The 17,047-nt window shown below is 33.7% G+C and overlaps 2 protein-coding genes across 3 annotated transcripts; both read right to left on the bottom strand.

The window, feature by feature from the left end:
* On the bottom strand, window positions 1-1,538 carry LOC134276647 (E3 ubiquitin-protein ligase TRIM33-like). The gene has a single exon (XM_062758918.1). The coding sequence runs from the start codon at window positions 1,507-1,509 to the stop codon at window positions 1-3; it is 1,509 nt and encodes a 502-aa protein (XP_062614902.1). The 5' UTR covers window positions 1,510-1,538.
* Window positions 1,539-7,053: 5,515 nt separating this feature from the next.
* Window positions 7,054-13,174, bottom strand: LOC134276649 (nuclear transcription factor Y subunit alpha-like). Of its 2 annotated transcripts, XM_062758919.1 has the most exons (7): window positions 13,046-13,174; window positions 10,500-10,674; window positions 10,357-10,368; window positions 9,260-9,539; window positions 8,481-8,533; window positions 8,000-8,119; window positions 7,054-7,697 (listed from the first exon to the last, which is right to left on the bottom strand). In XM_062758919.1, the coding sequence occupies exons 1-7, from the start codon at window positions 13,048-13,050 to the stop codon at window positions 7,278-7,280; spliced, it is 1,065 nt and encodes a 354-aa protein (XP_062614903.1). In that variant the 5' UTR covers window positions 13,051-13,174; the 3' UTR covers window positions 7,054-7,277. The 2 variants fall into 2 exon arrangements, with proteins under 2 accessions (XP_062614903.1, XP_062614904.1); XM_062758920.1 differs by lacking the exon at window positions 10,357-10,368.
* Window positions 13,175-17,047: the final 3,873 nt, after the last annotated feature.

The following is a 17,047-nucleotide window of genomic DNA, read 5'->3' as shown; positions in this document are numbered from 1 at the left end:
CTAAATACTTGTTTTTTTTCCTTCCCAAAAGGAAACGATGATTTTATCTTCAAATGTACAAATACCCCATGCAGTATTGGGCAAAAGTAATTCTTTACAACGTGTAATGCAAGGATCTTGAATATCTGCTTTGTAAATACCAACAAGATTGGGATTTTGCGTTGTGACACAGAATTGAAATTCATGTTTTCGGAGAGGTGCTATAGCCCAGGGAGTGCTAGGAAGTGGAGTTGATGACAATAAGGTACCATCCGCATCCAAGAGATATACCATCTTACTAACCTGACATGTCGTTACCAAATGAGTACCATTAATAACCTCAATATCCGTTAGACAAGAGCTTCCTTGAACATTCAGTGACTTTTCCAACACAAGTTTTGCAGACCGATAGTCAATGCCAGTAGTCTTCAATTTTACCTCAATTTCACAAAGTGAATTTAACGACGAATGAAAACTTCGCCCAAACTCATTCAAATGCAAGTTTAAAACTGGTATTTTGTAACTTTTCATAAGTTCTTTGATTCGTAAATCGATATCCGATATTTCTTTTTCCATCTTCTTGATCTCTAAAAACATTGCGATCTTGCTGAATCTTTCAGAATGTTGGAGCAGTTGAATACTTCGTTCCAGCTTCTCTTGAACAGTCTGTAACTCTTCAAGTTTTGTCTGTAATACCAGTGTCTGTTCCTTCTCAGTTTTTGCCAGACCATTAAGGGCATCCTTTTCTTTGTCTCTCAAGGTCTGTATTATTTCTTCAGTCAAACCTTTAACTCTGGCCTCTATGCGTTTTGATTCTTTCTTGAAATTCGCCTTGTCATCTTCTACGCGGGCTACCTCTGATTCGCATCTTTTTTTAAGTTCGCCAAATTCTGTTTTCAGTCTCTGTACCTTTTCAGCGGAATATAAGGAACATTCATCCAAACTACTGACTTTTTCACACTTTCTGTGTGATACAGTGGCGCACATCAGACAGCAAGGTTCCTCGTGATCAAAACAGTAAACTTCCAGTTTCCTGCTGCTGTGTTGTTTACAAAATAACACAGAACTGAATGACTCAGTCTGATTTTGGGCCTCAATACTACACACCTTGTGTTCCATAGTTAGTCTGTTGACCTTGTGAAACTTGGCACACTTTTCACAAAGGTTATCAGAGCACTCTGCGCACCAGTATATTGCAGATTCGTTTTTTTCTTGCCTCTTGCAATAAGCACACAACATCTCTTTACTTTCCATCTTTTCTTGGTTAATCAAAGTGACAATGAAATGGTTATTTGGTAAGTTTTCTAACCATGCATCAATGTTATCCACGTTGTCGTAGCACTTCCGGCAAACGGGACAAATAAAGTTAGTCTTTCCTAGGATCTTGTTCAAGGTTGTCGATGCATATGAACAGATACAAGACTTACAGAATGTATGCAAGCATTGAGGTAGTGTCTTTGGATCCCGAAAAACATCAAAACAAATGGGACAAACTATCAAGTCATTTGTAGGCGGTACACAGGTAGCCATGCCGCTTACATTTTGTACGGAGGCCAAGATTGGCAAGAAGGTAGAAAAAGTCAGACAGCACGTTTTCACTACTGAAAGATTCATTCTAGCACCTCTGCATCTTGTCAAGCCAATGTTGAATGAATCTTTGTTAAGGTTTCTTTTCAAAAACGTTTTAAAACATTATTTGCTCCCTTTAGAATAATTATCGAAGTGATGTCTAATACTTACTATATATACTTTCCGATTCTCTGGTTCTGAAAATCTGACATTGCCTAATATTGAAAATGCTTCAAATGTCTCTGGATACTTAAAGTAATGTATTTTTACTCACGATAATTCTTCAATTTTTTTAGGGTAAGTAAATTTTAAATAAATTTTCAAAAAATTCGAAAAAGAAAGAACATCTATACTATACATTTGCCAATTCAAAAATTGGTAACAAAACATTTTCGAAATAAAAATCATAGTGTATCCAGACATTTGAAAAAATTGCATACTTTTTTAAATACATATAAGGTACTTTAGTATCTTCTATTTACTTCAATCATTTTACAATGCACAGGGAATCAGGATTTTAATTTCTTATCATTGCAAAACACATAAATCACTTCTAATCCATATCATGTTGATAAACATTGGTATGTATGGTTAGATTAAAAGAATCTCTAATTTTAAAGTAATTCAAAAGGGGTAAACTTTACATAAAAAGTATATGTTCTTAAACAGAAAACAATTTTTCCATATCAAATTGTACTTACAGTGTTTACGGTTTAAAGATCGAAAAGAAGTACGTGTCTGTCATGGTCGCGGGAAAAAAAGAAACCTATTTTGCTACAGCTAAGGGTGGACTCTATAGAGAAGTGCACTGGGTCAATTCTCTGTCATCCTTGGACTTTCAGTAAGGCGTGGTATTCTCGACACTAGCGTAATTAGCGTCTCTCAATGGCGACATAGATTAATTCATTTAATTGTCATTATTTAAGAAATAAATAACATCAGAAATTTAAATTGTTGTTGACAACGATGAGACAACTTAAGGCCCGCCTCTTTGCCGTAAAAATGTTATCATTGGATCTTTGCTACACTCGTTTACCTTTGCCCGAATTTCTATCGCATGTATCCTTCAACAGCAAATGAAAGGTTGTGTAAATTTAGTGCTAATTATTAAACGTCGAGAATGCCACGCCTTCCGAAAGTCCAAGGATAACAGAGAATCGTACTCAAATTATCTATAAATCCAGGCAGCATTCGACATCGATTCCGATGCTAATTTTATAATGACACTTTCGTTTCGCATAAGAGTAACAAACACACACAAGCGCGTTGCTATGCCCTCTACAAATCCCTTGCAGGGGATAACAAGAACGGTACATTGTCCTGACCATGAGGATATATGTCTTAACATGTGTCATTTGTAAAGTCACTGAATTGCATATGCCATGGCAAGATAGGGCCCTTATCCAGCTTTTTTTTTTAAGGATGAAGCTCTGTTGATAAGTTCCTTTCTTTCGAGAATTTTTCTACGATGGCCGATATGAGCCGTCAAAATACAAGTAAGAGTAGCTCTATTATGTACGTAGAATCAATGGCGAAACACAAGAAGTAGTAATAGTAATTTGTACATGTACAAATCTTGAGACAAAATACACTCGAGACTACTTAACATTCCTTAGATTTATTGGGAAGATTATCTGTAAACTTAGAAGGAACAAAATCAAAAACATAATAGAGCTACTTCTTGTATTTTGACGGCTCATATTGGCCATCGTATTTTTCATTTCGTATGGAGACGCCACAACAATTGGCAATGGGGGACTGAATTTACAGCTATACTGCGATAGGGGCCCTCAGTTTATGTGGTCTCATCAGAAGGAGCGATCTCCACTTACAACCCGCAGTTGGAATCGAAACCGAAACCTCGGGATCAATCCATACTCCACAACTATAGAGACGCTTTAACTACTCCCATATGAGGGAAAAATTCTTGAACGTATTGAACTTGAAAAAAAAATCAATCATTGGAGCACAATCTTAACAAACGTCTTCGGGGCCATAAAACTTAAATGAGTTCGCTTTTGATCTCAGCTTTACTTTTCCACTATATATTCTACTGTTCTATTTGTAAAAGTGAGACTGAGATCAAAAGTGAGCTCGTCTAAGTGTTATGGCCCTGGAGCCAGAACCCCGACTCAGGGTTCTTAAATTTTACAATTTTGGTAGAGTTAGAGTTTTCAATACTTATTTAAGTTATTTTGATTACTAGTATTCTACAATTTGAATATTCGATGAAAAATAGTAGAAAAAAGATTTTAAAAGCATTACTTGATTAAGCACCCATTGAATCTCTCGGGATGGGACCATGAAATTGAAAATTGTTCTTCCTTTTTTTCCAATAAGGGCTTTATGCCAGAATTTGTTGACGCTGATACCTAGGTAAACTCGGTGACATTCTGCTCTCTTTTTTGTCTATCATTGTTCGTCAGTTGTAAACATTTACAGCTGACGAACAATGAGTAGACAAAAACAGAGAGCAAAAGGTCACCTTAGTGGGGCATCAGGTGAGATAAGTTAAAAGAATTTTATCATTATTTAATGGTTTATCCAAGTAGCTTATTCACTATTCAAATTGCATATTTCACATTCTGGTCACCTTTGTGACATAGGTGAGATAAGTTAAAAGAATTTTATCATTAATTAATGGTATATCCAAGATAGTTGTACACTATTCAAATTGCATATTTCACATCATTTTATAAATGATGCAAGAGAATTCAAAATATAGTTTTAATAATAAGATTTTCTTAACCTTCTCTCAATTCACAAATATTCACGTTTGACTCTTCTTCAACAACAAAAAACGCGAAACTGTTATTTTGAATTTTTACACACTGAGGTTTAGTAAATCTACCTACAATCTTCAAGGTTTTACCATTTGTGGATACAACATTTTATTTCCACACACGTAGGCGTTTCCCATGTGATATACAGCCAGACCAAATGGCGCACGTAATGAAAAGTGTTTATAAGATACTATATAATAAAGAGCAAGAGCCACTTTGGGCCTTATTTGGCCCTGCGAATTTCTGAAAACTCAAAACCGATCAGTTTGTGTTGGAAATGCAGTATTTATCAATTGGAATGTTGGTGACCACGTATCTATTAATTGTGACGTAATTTCTCATCTAGTCAATGCATTATGTCGTCATAAAATGCGTCATTTAATTCCTCATATCATGTACATTTCTTTGAAAATGACCTAAAGTTGAAGCATTTTTTCAATATTTCATATAGAACACAACCTCTGATCCAAAATATGCAAATAAATAATGAAAGCTCTGTTTTTGAAGATCAAAAAACATGTTTTATTTTTTGGATCGTGGGCTGTGCTCATATTTTAATTCTTTGCTGAAGGTAGTCAAATACGCATGTTTTCTGCAAATTTCAAGAACATCGCAACTTCTCAAACCTGTTTTCCTATATCTGGATTTTCAAAACGAAACTTTATTATAGAAAATGAAAGCACCAAGTGTCTACTTTATTTTGATATATGAAATTGGAAAGAGGGTGATAGTTAATTTTAAAATTGATATAAGTACAGGGCCATTTTATGCATAAGATGGCTCTTGCTCATTGAACATAGAAAGTATGTAATGCGTATGGTGGCATATTTCTGCCCCCTACATGCAAGATAAATTGTGTTAACATGCAACATATTTATGTCAACATGCAACATATTATGTATGTCAACATGCAAGTTAATTATGTTGACATGCAAGTTACCAATCTTATAAGAAAATATAATTTTAATATAGTTTAATTAACTTACTAACGCCCGTATCTGACATCGTGGATGCAAGATGCAACATAATTATGTAGACATGCGACTTATTTATGTTATATTTTTTTTATAACAAGATAATTATGTTAACATGTTACTTATTTATGTCAACATGCGACTTGTTTATGTTAACATGCGAGTTGTACTTTTACCTACAAGATATTTATGTCAACATAATTATGTTGCATGTTGACATAATTAGGTTGCCTGTTAACATAATTAGGTTGCATGTGAACATAATTTATCTTGCATGTAGGGGGTAGAAATATGCCACTATAAATGCGAACGGAGGAGTATCATACATTTGTTTTATGCAATACAGTCTTGTAGGATACAATTTTACAAACATTCTGGATTGTTAGAAAATCTAATCACGGTATCAATTTAAAGCTTTCCCAATATTTAGTAAATAAACGCATGTAAATAAATAAATAAATGAATAAATAAATAAATAAGCTATCCATCAAATACACAAACAAATAAAAATAAGTATATAATTAAATAAGCTGAAGATGGCTTAAATAGTGACCTAGTGTCCTTGTTCAGTAACAATCGTCCTGTTTTTCCAGAGTTGATTTATGCATACATTATGTTAGGATTACAATACAAGTATTCTGTTACGTTTCATAACAGTTTCTGCGGGAACTCTGCCTTTAATATTGAAATAAACTTTATATCTTTCTTGTTGGTATTTCTTTGAAAGACTTATTTTAAGAAGCCCAGAATATCTACCATCAATTATTTCGCTTGCCGTGAAGTGTCATTCGTATTTTACATTTTTAATGTGGTGTGCATGCCAACTGCTAATTTAATGTTTTCCCCTCTGAACAGTTTTTTTTTATTTCATCGAATAGGAGAGAGACTTGATTCTGAATGGTGTACTTAAGTGACATGCACTATTTTTGTATAATTTTAGCGTAAACATTTCATTCAGTCTCATGCTTACTAGCTTGAGAACATGTTAGATGTAAATCAGCATTTACATCCTAAACAGCTGATGTGCAAGATAACAGTCCATGATGAAAAATTCATATAGAATATCTAATTGCAATTTGAACTTGTGTATGCAGTTCAATAGTGATACCTGTAATATTAAATTTAAAACGGAAGATTGTCTTGATGAAAAGAAAATTATACTTTTTATATTTGGTATGCAATTAGACAATCTTCCGTTTTAAATAATATTACATGTATTGAACTGCATACATAAGTACAAACTTCGTTACCTTTAACTTGAGTTGGACCAAGAAAAAGAACTTAACCTCAATTTGAACCAAAAGCCATGAATTTCACAAATCTGTACAGAATTCATTGCTAATTTTTTTTCCTGCTATAGAAAATTTATTGTGAAGGCTTGGTTTTTCTTCTTCAGTCCAGAATCGTGAAATTTATAACTTTTGTTTATCCTGACCTCATAAACATGTGCTATATTTCAAATTCAGGTTAAATTCACCCAGCCATTCTAAAGAAGGAGCCGAAAAAACTTAAAGTTCAGGAATGTGATGGACCAACACCTTACAGACAAGAGATAGTAATAGGTCACCCATGTAAAAGGTCACTTGAGTAATAGGCTATTTGAGCAACTCACTTGACTTAAAAATAACTTATGAAAACAGATCAAAGTTTGGGTATTTTTCCCCATGTCAGGAATAAATCATTCTTTTTTGGTTAAGACATTTCTAAAAGAAATAGAAATTTATTTCTAAAGAAATGAAATAAAAATGTTTTCTTTGCTCAATAGGTTTATTGAGGAGTCATGAACATGATATTTAAATAAAAGCTACATGTCTAAAACTGATTTCTGCATGTCAAACATACTTTGGATACATTATTATAAACAACATTTAAACTCAGGCAGTTTTGGTGTGAAAAACAATATGAAAAGTAATGGACATAGATAAATGATATGAAAATATTACACAGTCATGAAAAATAGACAAATTTACATTTATGTGGCAAGTGAAGTGATAAAATCTCCTTTTGTGTCCACTGTCTCTCCGTTGTTTCCGTTATTAATATTGTTCACATTAAGAATGCCAGAAGGTGTCGAAATGGTAATTTGTCCTGAAGAAATTTGCTGTGCTATATTGGGTGGTAGCCCACTCAGAGAAACATTGGAAATCTGACCAGATGCAAGCTGTGACATGTTGAAATTTGAACTCTGGGGTTGAGATGAGCTGGGGGCGATAGCTATGGGAACATGAGTGGTGTGGACGGGGGCAGGGGAGGAGCGATTGTCCCTCCCATTACTCTTCTCTCCTGCACCCTCTCCCCCTCCTGCCCCACCTTTGGGCCCCTTGACAAATACACCACCTAGGCCTCTCTGTCTGTTTAAAGCATGTTTGTGTCTTGACTCATACAGGTATTTCTGAAACAAAAGTATAAGGATTTACATTAGGCAAAAATACAGACTAGTAAGTTGACCTGAAAATTTAATACTTTATTCAAAAAAAATATCAACTTATCATTAAGATGAGTCATACTTTTCATGGTGTTGTTTTTCATGTTGTTTTTCAAAATAATAATCCTCAGTATTTTAAATGTGATCACCCACTTACAATAAAAATACAATGCCTTTTTTTTTTTCAAAACAAAAAAAAAGATCAAAATGTTCAGGCTGCAAATTATCTTTAGATGAATGTATGTTAGTTTGAAACTTTGTCTACATACTTGTCTCTCTTTGGGTATCCTGCCTAGGGCCTCTAGTTTTGCCCGAGCCTGTCTCCGTTTCAGAATTCTGTGATACTGTTTGGCATTAACGTAGAGCGGTTCCTCACCTGTATCGTTTGCCTATAATGACATTAAATATTCAATTGTCATCGATATTACATTAATAAGTCATAAGTTCTGATAAAAATTATTTAATGGAAATCAAAAGTATCAAGAGTGAAATTATAAGCAGAGAATTGTAAAAACTGATCATGAAATGTAATTAGCATTACAAGAAAGATCACATGATGCTGAATTACTTGTAATGTCTCGTTAATTAACTTAAAACAAGGCAAAAATGGTAATTTAAATGATACTAGAATAAAGCAAAACACATGACTGTGCAAGCTATTTCAATCAGAGTTGTCTATGAACACTCCTAATACCATTATTTTATGAGCTATAATTCAGTGTGAAGTGTACGAGTGGTCAGTCTACTTACCACAGGTACCTGCTGGTTGACAGGTTGTGTGGGGAGATTTATTACTTGAATACCTACAATACAAAGAGAGAATGAATCAAAACATTTTAAAATTATTTCTTTGAACTTCTACAACATGTAAAAGGCTTCTGAAGAAGTAGTGGTAATCTTCACAAATTTTGAAAATAAAGTTAAAGTACCAATAACATTCTGAACACTTATAATAATACCAGTAACATTTTGAACACTTATGATAATTATATACAATTTAAACTGAGTCAATGGATATGTATTTTCATTTCATTATTTCATAAAAAAAATCTTCTAATGATAAATCATCATAAAACAATGAAACATTTCCTGCAAAGCTAACATCATTTTATTAGTATGATGTCAATAAATAAAAACAACAATCTTACATTTATGTAAGTTAAACATGTTGTGATCATGTTTAACAACTAGTGAAACAAAAAGTGGGAGGTTTTTCTGATTATTTTTCATATTAATGCAGTATAATAATGTTTAATTTAAACCCTTGCTTGATAACCAAATCAATGTTTTAAATCCCATTTTCATTTGCAAGTTCGGAAGAAATTCGCAAGGAATTCCAAATGACATCACTTTTTCTATGAATATCATATCAAAAATAACATCCACATAAACCTAATAAAAATGAACTGATAAATATCCCTGCTTATTACAATCCTTCTTTTAAAATACAGGAAAATTTTTTTTTATTTTATTAATGTCACTAATGGTTAAAGAACAAAAGTTAAGGAAAATCTTGGAAGGTGCCATACCTTGAGGAAGTTGCACTGGTTTGTTGTTAGCATCCACAAGCACAAAAGAAGTTTGTCCATTTACAGTCACTTGATTCAGGAACAACATTTGGGGGACCCCCACAGCTGGGGTCATTTGTGCTGTGGTGTTGACTTGGGGGGAGCCTTGGACCATTAAGTTGTTTGGTTGCTGGACAATATTAGAGGTCTGGACAATCTGGCCTGTCCCAGGGGCAATGGGGGTTGTTCCTTGTGAGACGCTTGTGAAGTTTGAAATATTTGAGAGTGTTCCATCTGCAACCTAGAAGTATTTTAAAAGTTGTTAAAATATGTTCAAAGTGCAACTAATGAACTATATAAGATGAGTCACAAAGAAACATATAGGGCTCTTACAACACATTTTGGTCTCGGGGCAGAAGCCATTAAAATTTGGAAAATTACCAATGTATTTATAACAAACAAAGTTTTATCAAAAAGCTCATAAGATTTTGATTTTTGTGATCAACTTTCATGACATTGTTTTTTTTTCACTTTTAATTTGGGTGGTGGGAAGTAAGGGTGCAGGAGGGGGTTGATCTTGTTGACTTTATCATTAATTTTATATCACATCATTCAGCCAGAGGGGAAAAAGATGCCTATTTTGCATTAAGAAAGGGGCAAATCAACAACCCTAAATTATGGATATTCAAGTGCTCTGCATCTAGTACTTGTATAAACATAGTTACTATCAATCACTATCTGAATGAGAATATGATCAGTAAAAAAAATTATGCATCTTTAACCTAAAACAGAAAATCGTGTCACCAAACATGCCAAAAAGGATCAAGTTTTCCTGAAATTTATCATGTTTTCTAATTGTAAGTGTAGTACATACTGTATTACAGAGTTGTCCTAACCTGTTCTACTTTTGCATGGAGTGAATAAGGCTTAAGGATACAAAATTTCATGTGTACAGTATTCAAACAATTTACTAGATGCATTGTTTTTGACAAAAAAATAGGAATTTTTAAGGACCAAATACCAAAAGTTTCTAAATAAAAGTGATATTAATTTGTGAAAAATTTAACAAGTTAACAGAGATATTCCCAATTACCCAAGAGGACAATGTAATTTCATACCTGAGGACCCTCCTGTGAATTTAAGAAAACATGTTAGTTTGCAGGAAATTATACATGTATGTAAATACACCTAGTTAAGGTTTTAAAATAAATATTTTATAGAACATGCAAACACCTATGCATAACAATAAGGTCCATCTCACCTGTACAATTTCCCCACCGGGCTGGGTGATCTGTTGAAGTTGGACGCCATCTTGAGTTATATATTGTATCGTACCGTGGGATTCATCTGTGCCTCCCTGAGCAACAGTAACTGTTAATGGTTGCTGAGTCTCAGTATCAAATACTGTATACGTATCGTTTTCAGACATTTCCGACCTGAATTATGAAAAAGATTCAAAAGAAAATTAACATTGCTGCAAAATACTCAAATCTAAATCAATATTTAACAGCATATTGAATATAAAACAGTTTACGAAAATCATATCCTGATAATGCTCGATTTCCAGTATTTAAAATAATGACTGTGTTTTGCTAATATAACATATAAACCTGGTATTTTACATATTCTAAAAGTGAATTCTACCTATTCATACTAATTGAGATCTGATTTCAAAGGATGCTGATAATATTTCGCGAGCGCAGCGAGGTAGCGCGAATCCCCACTCATTCAGCAAGTGCCATAGACAATGTGTACGATCAGAGGAAATTTGGGTTGAATTTTGCAGTTTTCAAACTTCAAAAGTTCTAAGAAATATTTAGGGTTCCAAGTCAAAAAATTCCAAACTCCCAATAATCATTTGAGGTGCATAGCAACATGGAGGCTGAATCAAAGCAAGAACTTTTTTACTTGAAAAAAATACTCAAGTAAAAAATTACAATGATTTAATGCAATCTCCATGTCAAGAAACTATCGTTTGAGTCTTAAGTCAACAAGGCTTTGCATTTGACATCATGATTTTGTCACTTTAGTTTAATGGCTCGGGTATTTCTGATTTAGTCTTAAAAATTTAGAAGTTCAAAATCTCGATCCCCATGCATGGGAAGTATACTTTAACAAGTGAATATATATAGAACTTTGACAGTATTTCGTCCTGAGGAATGGACAGGTCATCCCGAAAATGCGATTATTTTCATTGCTGGCATCATTGGTCATTTTCAATGCTATATATAAATAAAAGAGCAGGTTGATACCACTCAGTTCGTAACCATGTGGGTTGATAGGGAATGGAATCTGAACATAACAACCTCAACCCGTCACCAATTTCTTAAGTCCATTGTACAACTATGAGTATTCACATACTTTCAACTTTACGTCCATTTCTAATAAATATATACAAATGAGAAACTTAAAGAAATAATTTTTTCAGATATTTTCAAAAGCTTTAATATTGTAAAATCGATTTTTATCTGGCTTATTCAAGTTACAAAAAACTTGCATAGCTAAATGAGTGTGACTAAAATGGGTAGCGAAACCCGGGCCGGGCCGGGATTTTCGATAACGAAAACCGGGTTTTTGATAATCACGAAATAAATACTCATTCTTTCTTCATGAAATTTATGGACATAGTTAATTATTCTAGGATTGGCCTTCGCTGAAAGTTTTAGATCAAAATGTTGTGTTTTTTAATGATTATCACAGATTGTCCTTTTCCAAGTGACTAAAATGGGTAGCAAGCCCAGATTACTCATTTTGGCGATTTAAACTTAATTTCGGCAGCATATTTACAATTATTTCATTTGGATCTTTGAAATTGAACTTAAACTACCTAAAACATTTAACTGTTGCAGTAATAAATCACGATTATTGAAAATATACGCATTTTTTGAACACCCGGGATTGGTCGAAATCCGGACACGTTCACCCGGGAAAAACCTTTTATTTCCGAAATACTTATCAGATAATGACATATAATTGAAATATAAATGACTCTTTTTTGATTTGCATATTTTTATTAATTTTTTCCAATTTATTTCTTAGATGTATCTCGGTCAGGGACTGAAAAAAAATCTACATTCTTTCTCTGGCAATCCGGAATTATTAATTTGTCCCGGGCAAACGCGTCCGGTTTTGACCTGTCCCGGGTCTATGAAAAATGACAAAAACCCTAATAATTGACATTTAATTTCATAATTATTGAACAATTTAACTATTTGAAGTTAATAAACAACCATTAAATGCAAATATCACAAACACTTTCGATGCATTAAGCTTAAAATCGCCAAAATGAGTAAACCGGGCTCGCTACCCATTTCCTCCTGGGACGAACTTTTTAGTCACCTGGAAAAGGACAATCGGCGATAATCATCGAAAAACAAAACATTTTGACTTAAAATTCTCAGCGAAGGCAAAACCTATACTTATAAACTATGTCTGTAAATTTCGTGAAGAAAGAATGAGTATTTATCTCGTACTTATCAAAAACCCGGCTCTCAGTTTTGAAATTCCCGGCCCGGCCCGGGTTTCGCTACCCATTTTAGTCACACTCTAGCTAAATCAAGAGTTTGTGCTTGGTCTGTTAAATATTCATGGTAGTACAAATCACAGTGTCTAATCCACACTCAAAATTTCCAATCCATTTAATACTTTCGCAAAAATAAGAATAATTCTATCGTGCATAAACCTTAAAACTGACAGTTGTAAGTTGTTTACAAATGATTAATGAATACATTATTATGTGATGTTAGAAAACTTCACAAAAACCGAGTTCTTTCCTTAAAATATGTTAACTGACAAACAATTGCTTACTTCATTAAAGCGTTTCACGGTATAAAATTCTTATGAGTGGCAAAAATCCTACAAAAATGTAGGCGACTTTACTTCAAAATTTCCAACTTATATTATCAAATATGGCGCTAAACAATGTGCACAGAAAACAATGACGTCAATATAAAACATTTTAAAGATGTTGATGGGAGAATCATTAAGTCGTTCCAAAACTCTATTTATGAAAGATTAATGTGATAAAAGTTTTTCATCGGTAATTGTAACCTTCTTTTCCATAGATATTCATAGAAAATAATTAATTGATAATATGGCTAAAATTTATACTGATGTGTCCACTAGAGACTATGAAAATGATGAAAGAATTTTTATCGAAAAGCTAAGCTTCTCATCCACAGAGATTGGACGTAAACAAAGCGATTTGCCGGTTCTTTTCAGAGAATTTGTTGAGGGTCCACAATCGGCAAAATATCACAATGAGCAAAGCCCATCCACCAGAGCTAAAGAAGTAATTAGATTTATAGATATCTGCATTTATTATTTATTTAATTTAAATGAATAATGTAGTTGTTATTCAAGGTATCAGCCCTATGTTAGTGCAATATTTTGAGAATTTACAAAATACACTGTTAATAGCAAAGAAAACGGATATCACTGCCCCGAGATTAGAAGGGATATAGCTTGGAAATCTGCATTTGCTTATAAATGTATATCCTACGGTTGAATCGTAAGGGCGAGCGCAGTTTCATTTTTCGACTAATGTAAATTCATGATGTAAAATTTGAATTCAAAAATAAATAATGATTTCATGAATTCTATAACTTTTTACATCTCTCAAATGTCGCTTTGAAGTTCTTTGTTAAACATCCATTTTGAGAATATTCCACTCATTTAGAGTGGAGGGTTGAAATTTTAGACTTGAGAAACTGTTGGCTGAGGCCGCAGTTCATCGGTGTTTTTTGAACCAGGGATGTGAGAATCAACTCCTTGCTTCATGACTGGAGCAAATGCTCTAACCACTGTGCACACCGTGCAGGGGGCTGATAGTCTATGTCCTTTACTGCATCTTGTAATGTCATTGTTCGATGAAATTCTTGACTAAGGACAGAAGTATCAATCATGTGCATCAAAATACAAATATTTTTGATAAATTCAGAAATACCCAAGCCTGCATGAATAATATAAATGACAAAAATTTGGCAATGCGTTTTGTTGTGTTTAATGTGGAGGTTACTTGCAATATTTTCGTGGTATGGATATCGCATTAAATCCTTGTTATCAATAGATAATACTAGTTTTGTAGAATGATGAGGATGGTTAAGTAAATTCTGTGACCATTAAAATTTATTGTGGCAAGAACAATTCTGTTTTGAGCATGTTGAGTTCACCTGTAAATACAGTGGAGCCACAGGCACCAAACTTGCATGAATTTTTGACCCCCTAGTATATTATAATAGGGGGTCAAAAATTCAAGCGAGTTTGGTACCTGTGAGTGGAGCTTCATTTATCCGGACGCTTTGGTTCCTAGTCATTTTGTCCGGGTATGTGAAGCGTCCCGATATTTGAATTAATAATAAAACAAGATAAAATAACGTCGAAAAATTTCGTTCCGATGAAAAATCGTCCAGATACTGAAGCGTCCGGATATCTGAAGGTCCACTGTATTTTAAAAAGATTAAATAGTACACACAGTAGAGCATGTAAATGTAGAATATGACATTTGGTTTTTGTAATCTTTACTACTTTACCTTTCTCTTTTTCAGGTATATGGAAAAGAAAATCAATTGTGAGTAGAAATTGTATGCAAAATATAGCATAGTCCTTCCTCTGTATGGTTTACCAAGTTCATGACATTGCATCACTGTTAAACATGAATTCATGCAAATTTTTTTTTGCAGTAAAATTAAATGGAGGCAGACAAATCACAGGGATTTTACGAGGATATGACCCCTTTATGAATCTGGTGGTGGACGAATGTATCGAAGAAACAAAATTAGGAGAAAAGAACACGATAGGCATGGTGGTATGTAACATGCATTGTCTTAAAGAAATACTGCTGGAAACCTATTAAACAGTACTATACATACGTACTGTATTCAATCACATCTGCCAAACCTTGTAAAGAATGGGTGGACTTAGTGCCCTATTTTGGATCTTTTTGCGACTACTGTAACAAGCTGAAAATAAAGTGAATCCTAAATATATTACAAGCAAGAGAAAGAGCAGCGTATACATGGTTATTTTAGCTAGAACATATGTACAAAAGCAATGCCTTGTTGCCATGAATCAAAATTGAAGCAACGATACATTAGTGTCATCTTCCGGGATTTGACATATACACGGGTGGTTTTTAAGTCACATTATCAATATTAAAAGGCGGGACTATTGATCGATGTCATTGTTGACATTTCTCTCTCTCTCTCCATCTCTCTCTCTAGAAATTCGAATACGTGTTTGGCATATTGCAAGGATGTCATTGAGGTTTTTTTAAATGTGAGGACACGCAAAATTAAAACATTTAATGTGCTAAATTCTGAAAACGGCAACCAAAAATAGTGATTTACATCGAGGTGAGGGTTGAAGAGTACACTGTAACTGTTTCCACAAGTACACTGGCAGGTGGACATCACGTTATGGATTGTAATATTTAATCAATCGAAGTCGTAACAATGGAAGCAAAAAAGTTTGTTCTGTACATTTTTTATGGCGTCGGGCTTGCCCGATCGTCATCTAGCGATCAGTCAGGTTTACGCGACCGCACGTGTCAGTGGATGCATCCGCAATAGAAAATAGCAACAGCTGTAAACCAATTTCTTTTAAAACGTTCACAATGAATAATAGCTTGAATATAAAATTAAATCAATTGTATCTTCAATTAATATTACTACAAAACAACGATATTATGTTTAATTTTTACGCAAGAAAAACGTTATGGTTGTTGCGGATGAATTTCTAAGAGGGTGCGTCGAATGACATGAATCACATTTTGGGACCGATTACTGTAATACAAACAATCTTAAATATGGTAAAATAATTACAAAATAAACACGAATACAACAAGACTATAAAGATTGAATTTCTTAATCTTAGCTTTACTTTTACGATCTTCAATCCAATTTTAGCCGAACAACCTACGATATTGACCAATAATGCCAGTATTACTGTATTTATCCATTTCCTCCGTTTGTTTACCGTGCCTTATCGTAGGTCGATCGTACTTGTAACATTAGAGTCATGGTTGTAGTTAAGATGCAATAACTATACAACAGAACAGCACTCTGACAATGGCAATTAATTAAAATAATTTATGAAACCCTTCATATGTCTTCGATTGACTGAAAAGAAATTAGATTGATATAGAGGATGGACATTTCTGACGATGTCTGGTCAATTCGAACCCTGACTCATTCGGACCAGGACACAAGGCTATCAGGCCCTATACTGTATTTGTGTTAAGACTATTTTTTTTAATTTTATTATTATGTTACTGGAGTCACTCACTTGACCTATTTGCAGATCTTTTGAAATTGTTTTTCTTGTTCGACGCCATTGAAGCCTTTCAGGCTTTTGATTTTGTTAAATTAAGTGTGAGCGCACGCTTGTTGGCTCTTCTCCTTTTAATATGACATTATTTTGTTCAATATACAACCACAGTTGTCGTAAGAACAGCCAAAAAAACATGCGCTGACTATGTATTCAGAAGATGAAAAATGCGTGACCCTGATTATCAATTGATATTCAAGAAATCTTCAGGTACCATGCCTTTGATTTTTATTTAGTTTACTTCGAAAAGAGCATTTTAAATTCACATCCGGAAAAAAATTAACATTTTATGGAACTTAAATTTACGGGATTTTTTTCTGGCTAATTAAGTCCACCCATTCTTTTACAATTTTGGTAGAGTTAGAGTGTTTAATACTTTTTATTATTACTGGTATGTCTACAATTTGAATATTCGATGAAAAATAGTACAAAGATTTTAAAAGCACTAAATGTGATGGATTAAGCACCCATTGGGGCCCCTTT

The sequence above is a fragment of the Saccostrea cucullata genome, unplaced genomic scaffold (genome assembly GCF_032062105.1).
Source record: "Saccostrea cucullata isolate Sc308-1 unplaced genomic scaffold, CSIRO_AGI_Scuc_v1 ctg15968, whole genome shotgun sequence".
Lineage (NCBI taxonomy): Eukaryota > Metazoa > Mollusca > Bivalvia > Ostreida > Ostreidae > Saccostrea > Saccostrea cuccullata.
Note: the sequence above shows the minus strand (reverse complement) of the source record. Positions and strands in the feature narration are given on the sequence as shown.

Excerpts from the sequence above, each read along its gene's own strand:
- LOC134276647 (XM_062758918.1), bottom strand. The coding sequence starts at position 1,509 with ATGGCTACCTGTGTACCGCCTACAAATGACTTGATAGTTTGTCCCATT.
- LOC134276649 (XM_062758919.1), bottom strand. Across the intron at positions 8,534-9,259 it reads ACCAGTGCAACTTCCTCAAG|GTATTCAAGTAATAAATCTC; the intron begins GTATGGCACCTT and ends TTTGTATTGTAG. Across the intron at positions 7,698-7,999 it reads GGATACCCAAAGAGAGACAA|AAATACCTGTATGAGTCAAG; the intron begins GTATGTAGACAA and ends CTTTTGTTTCAG.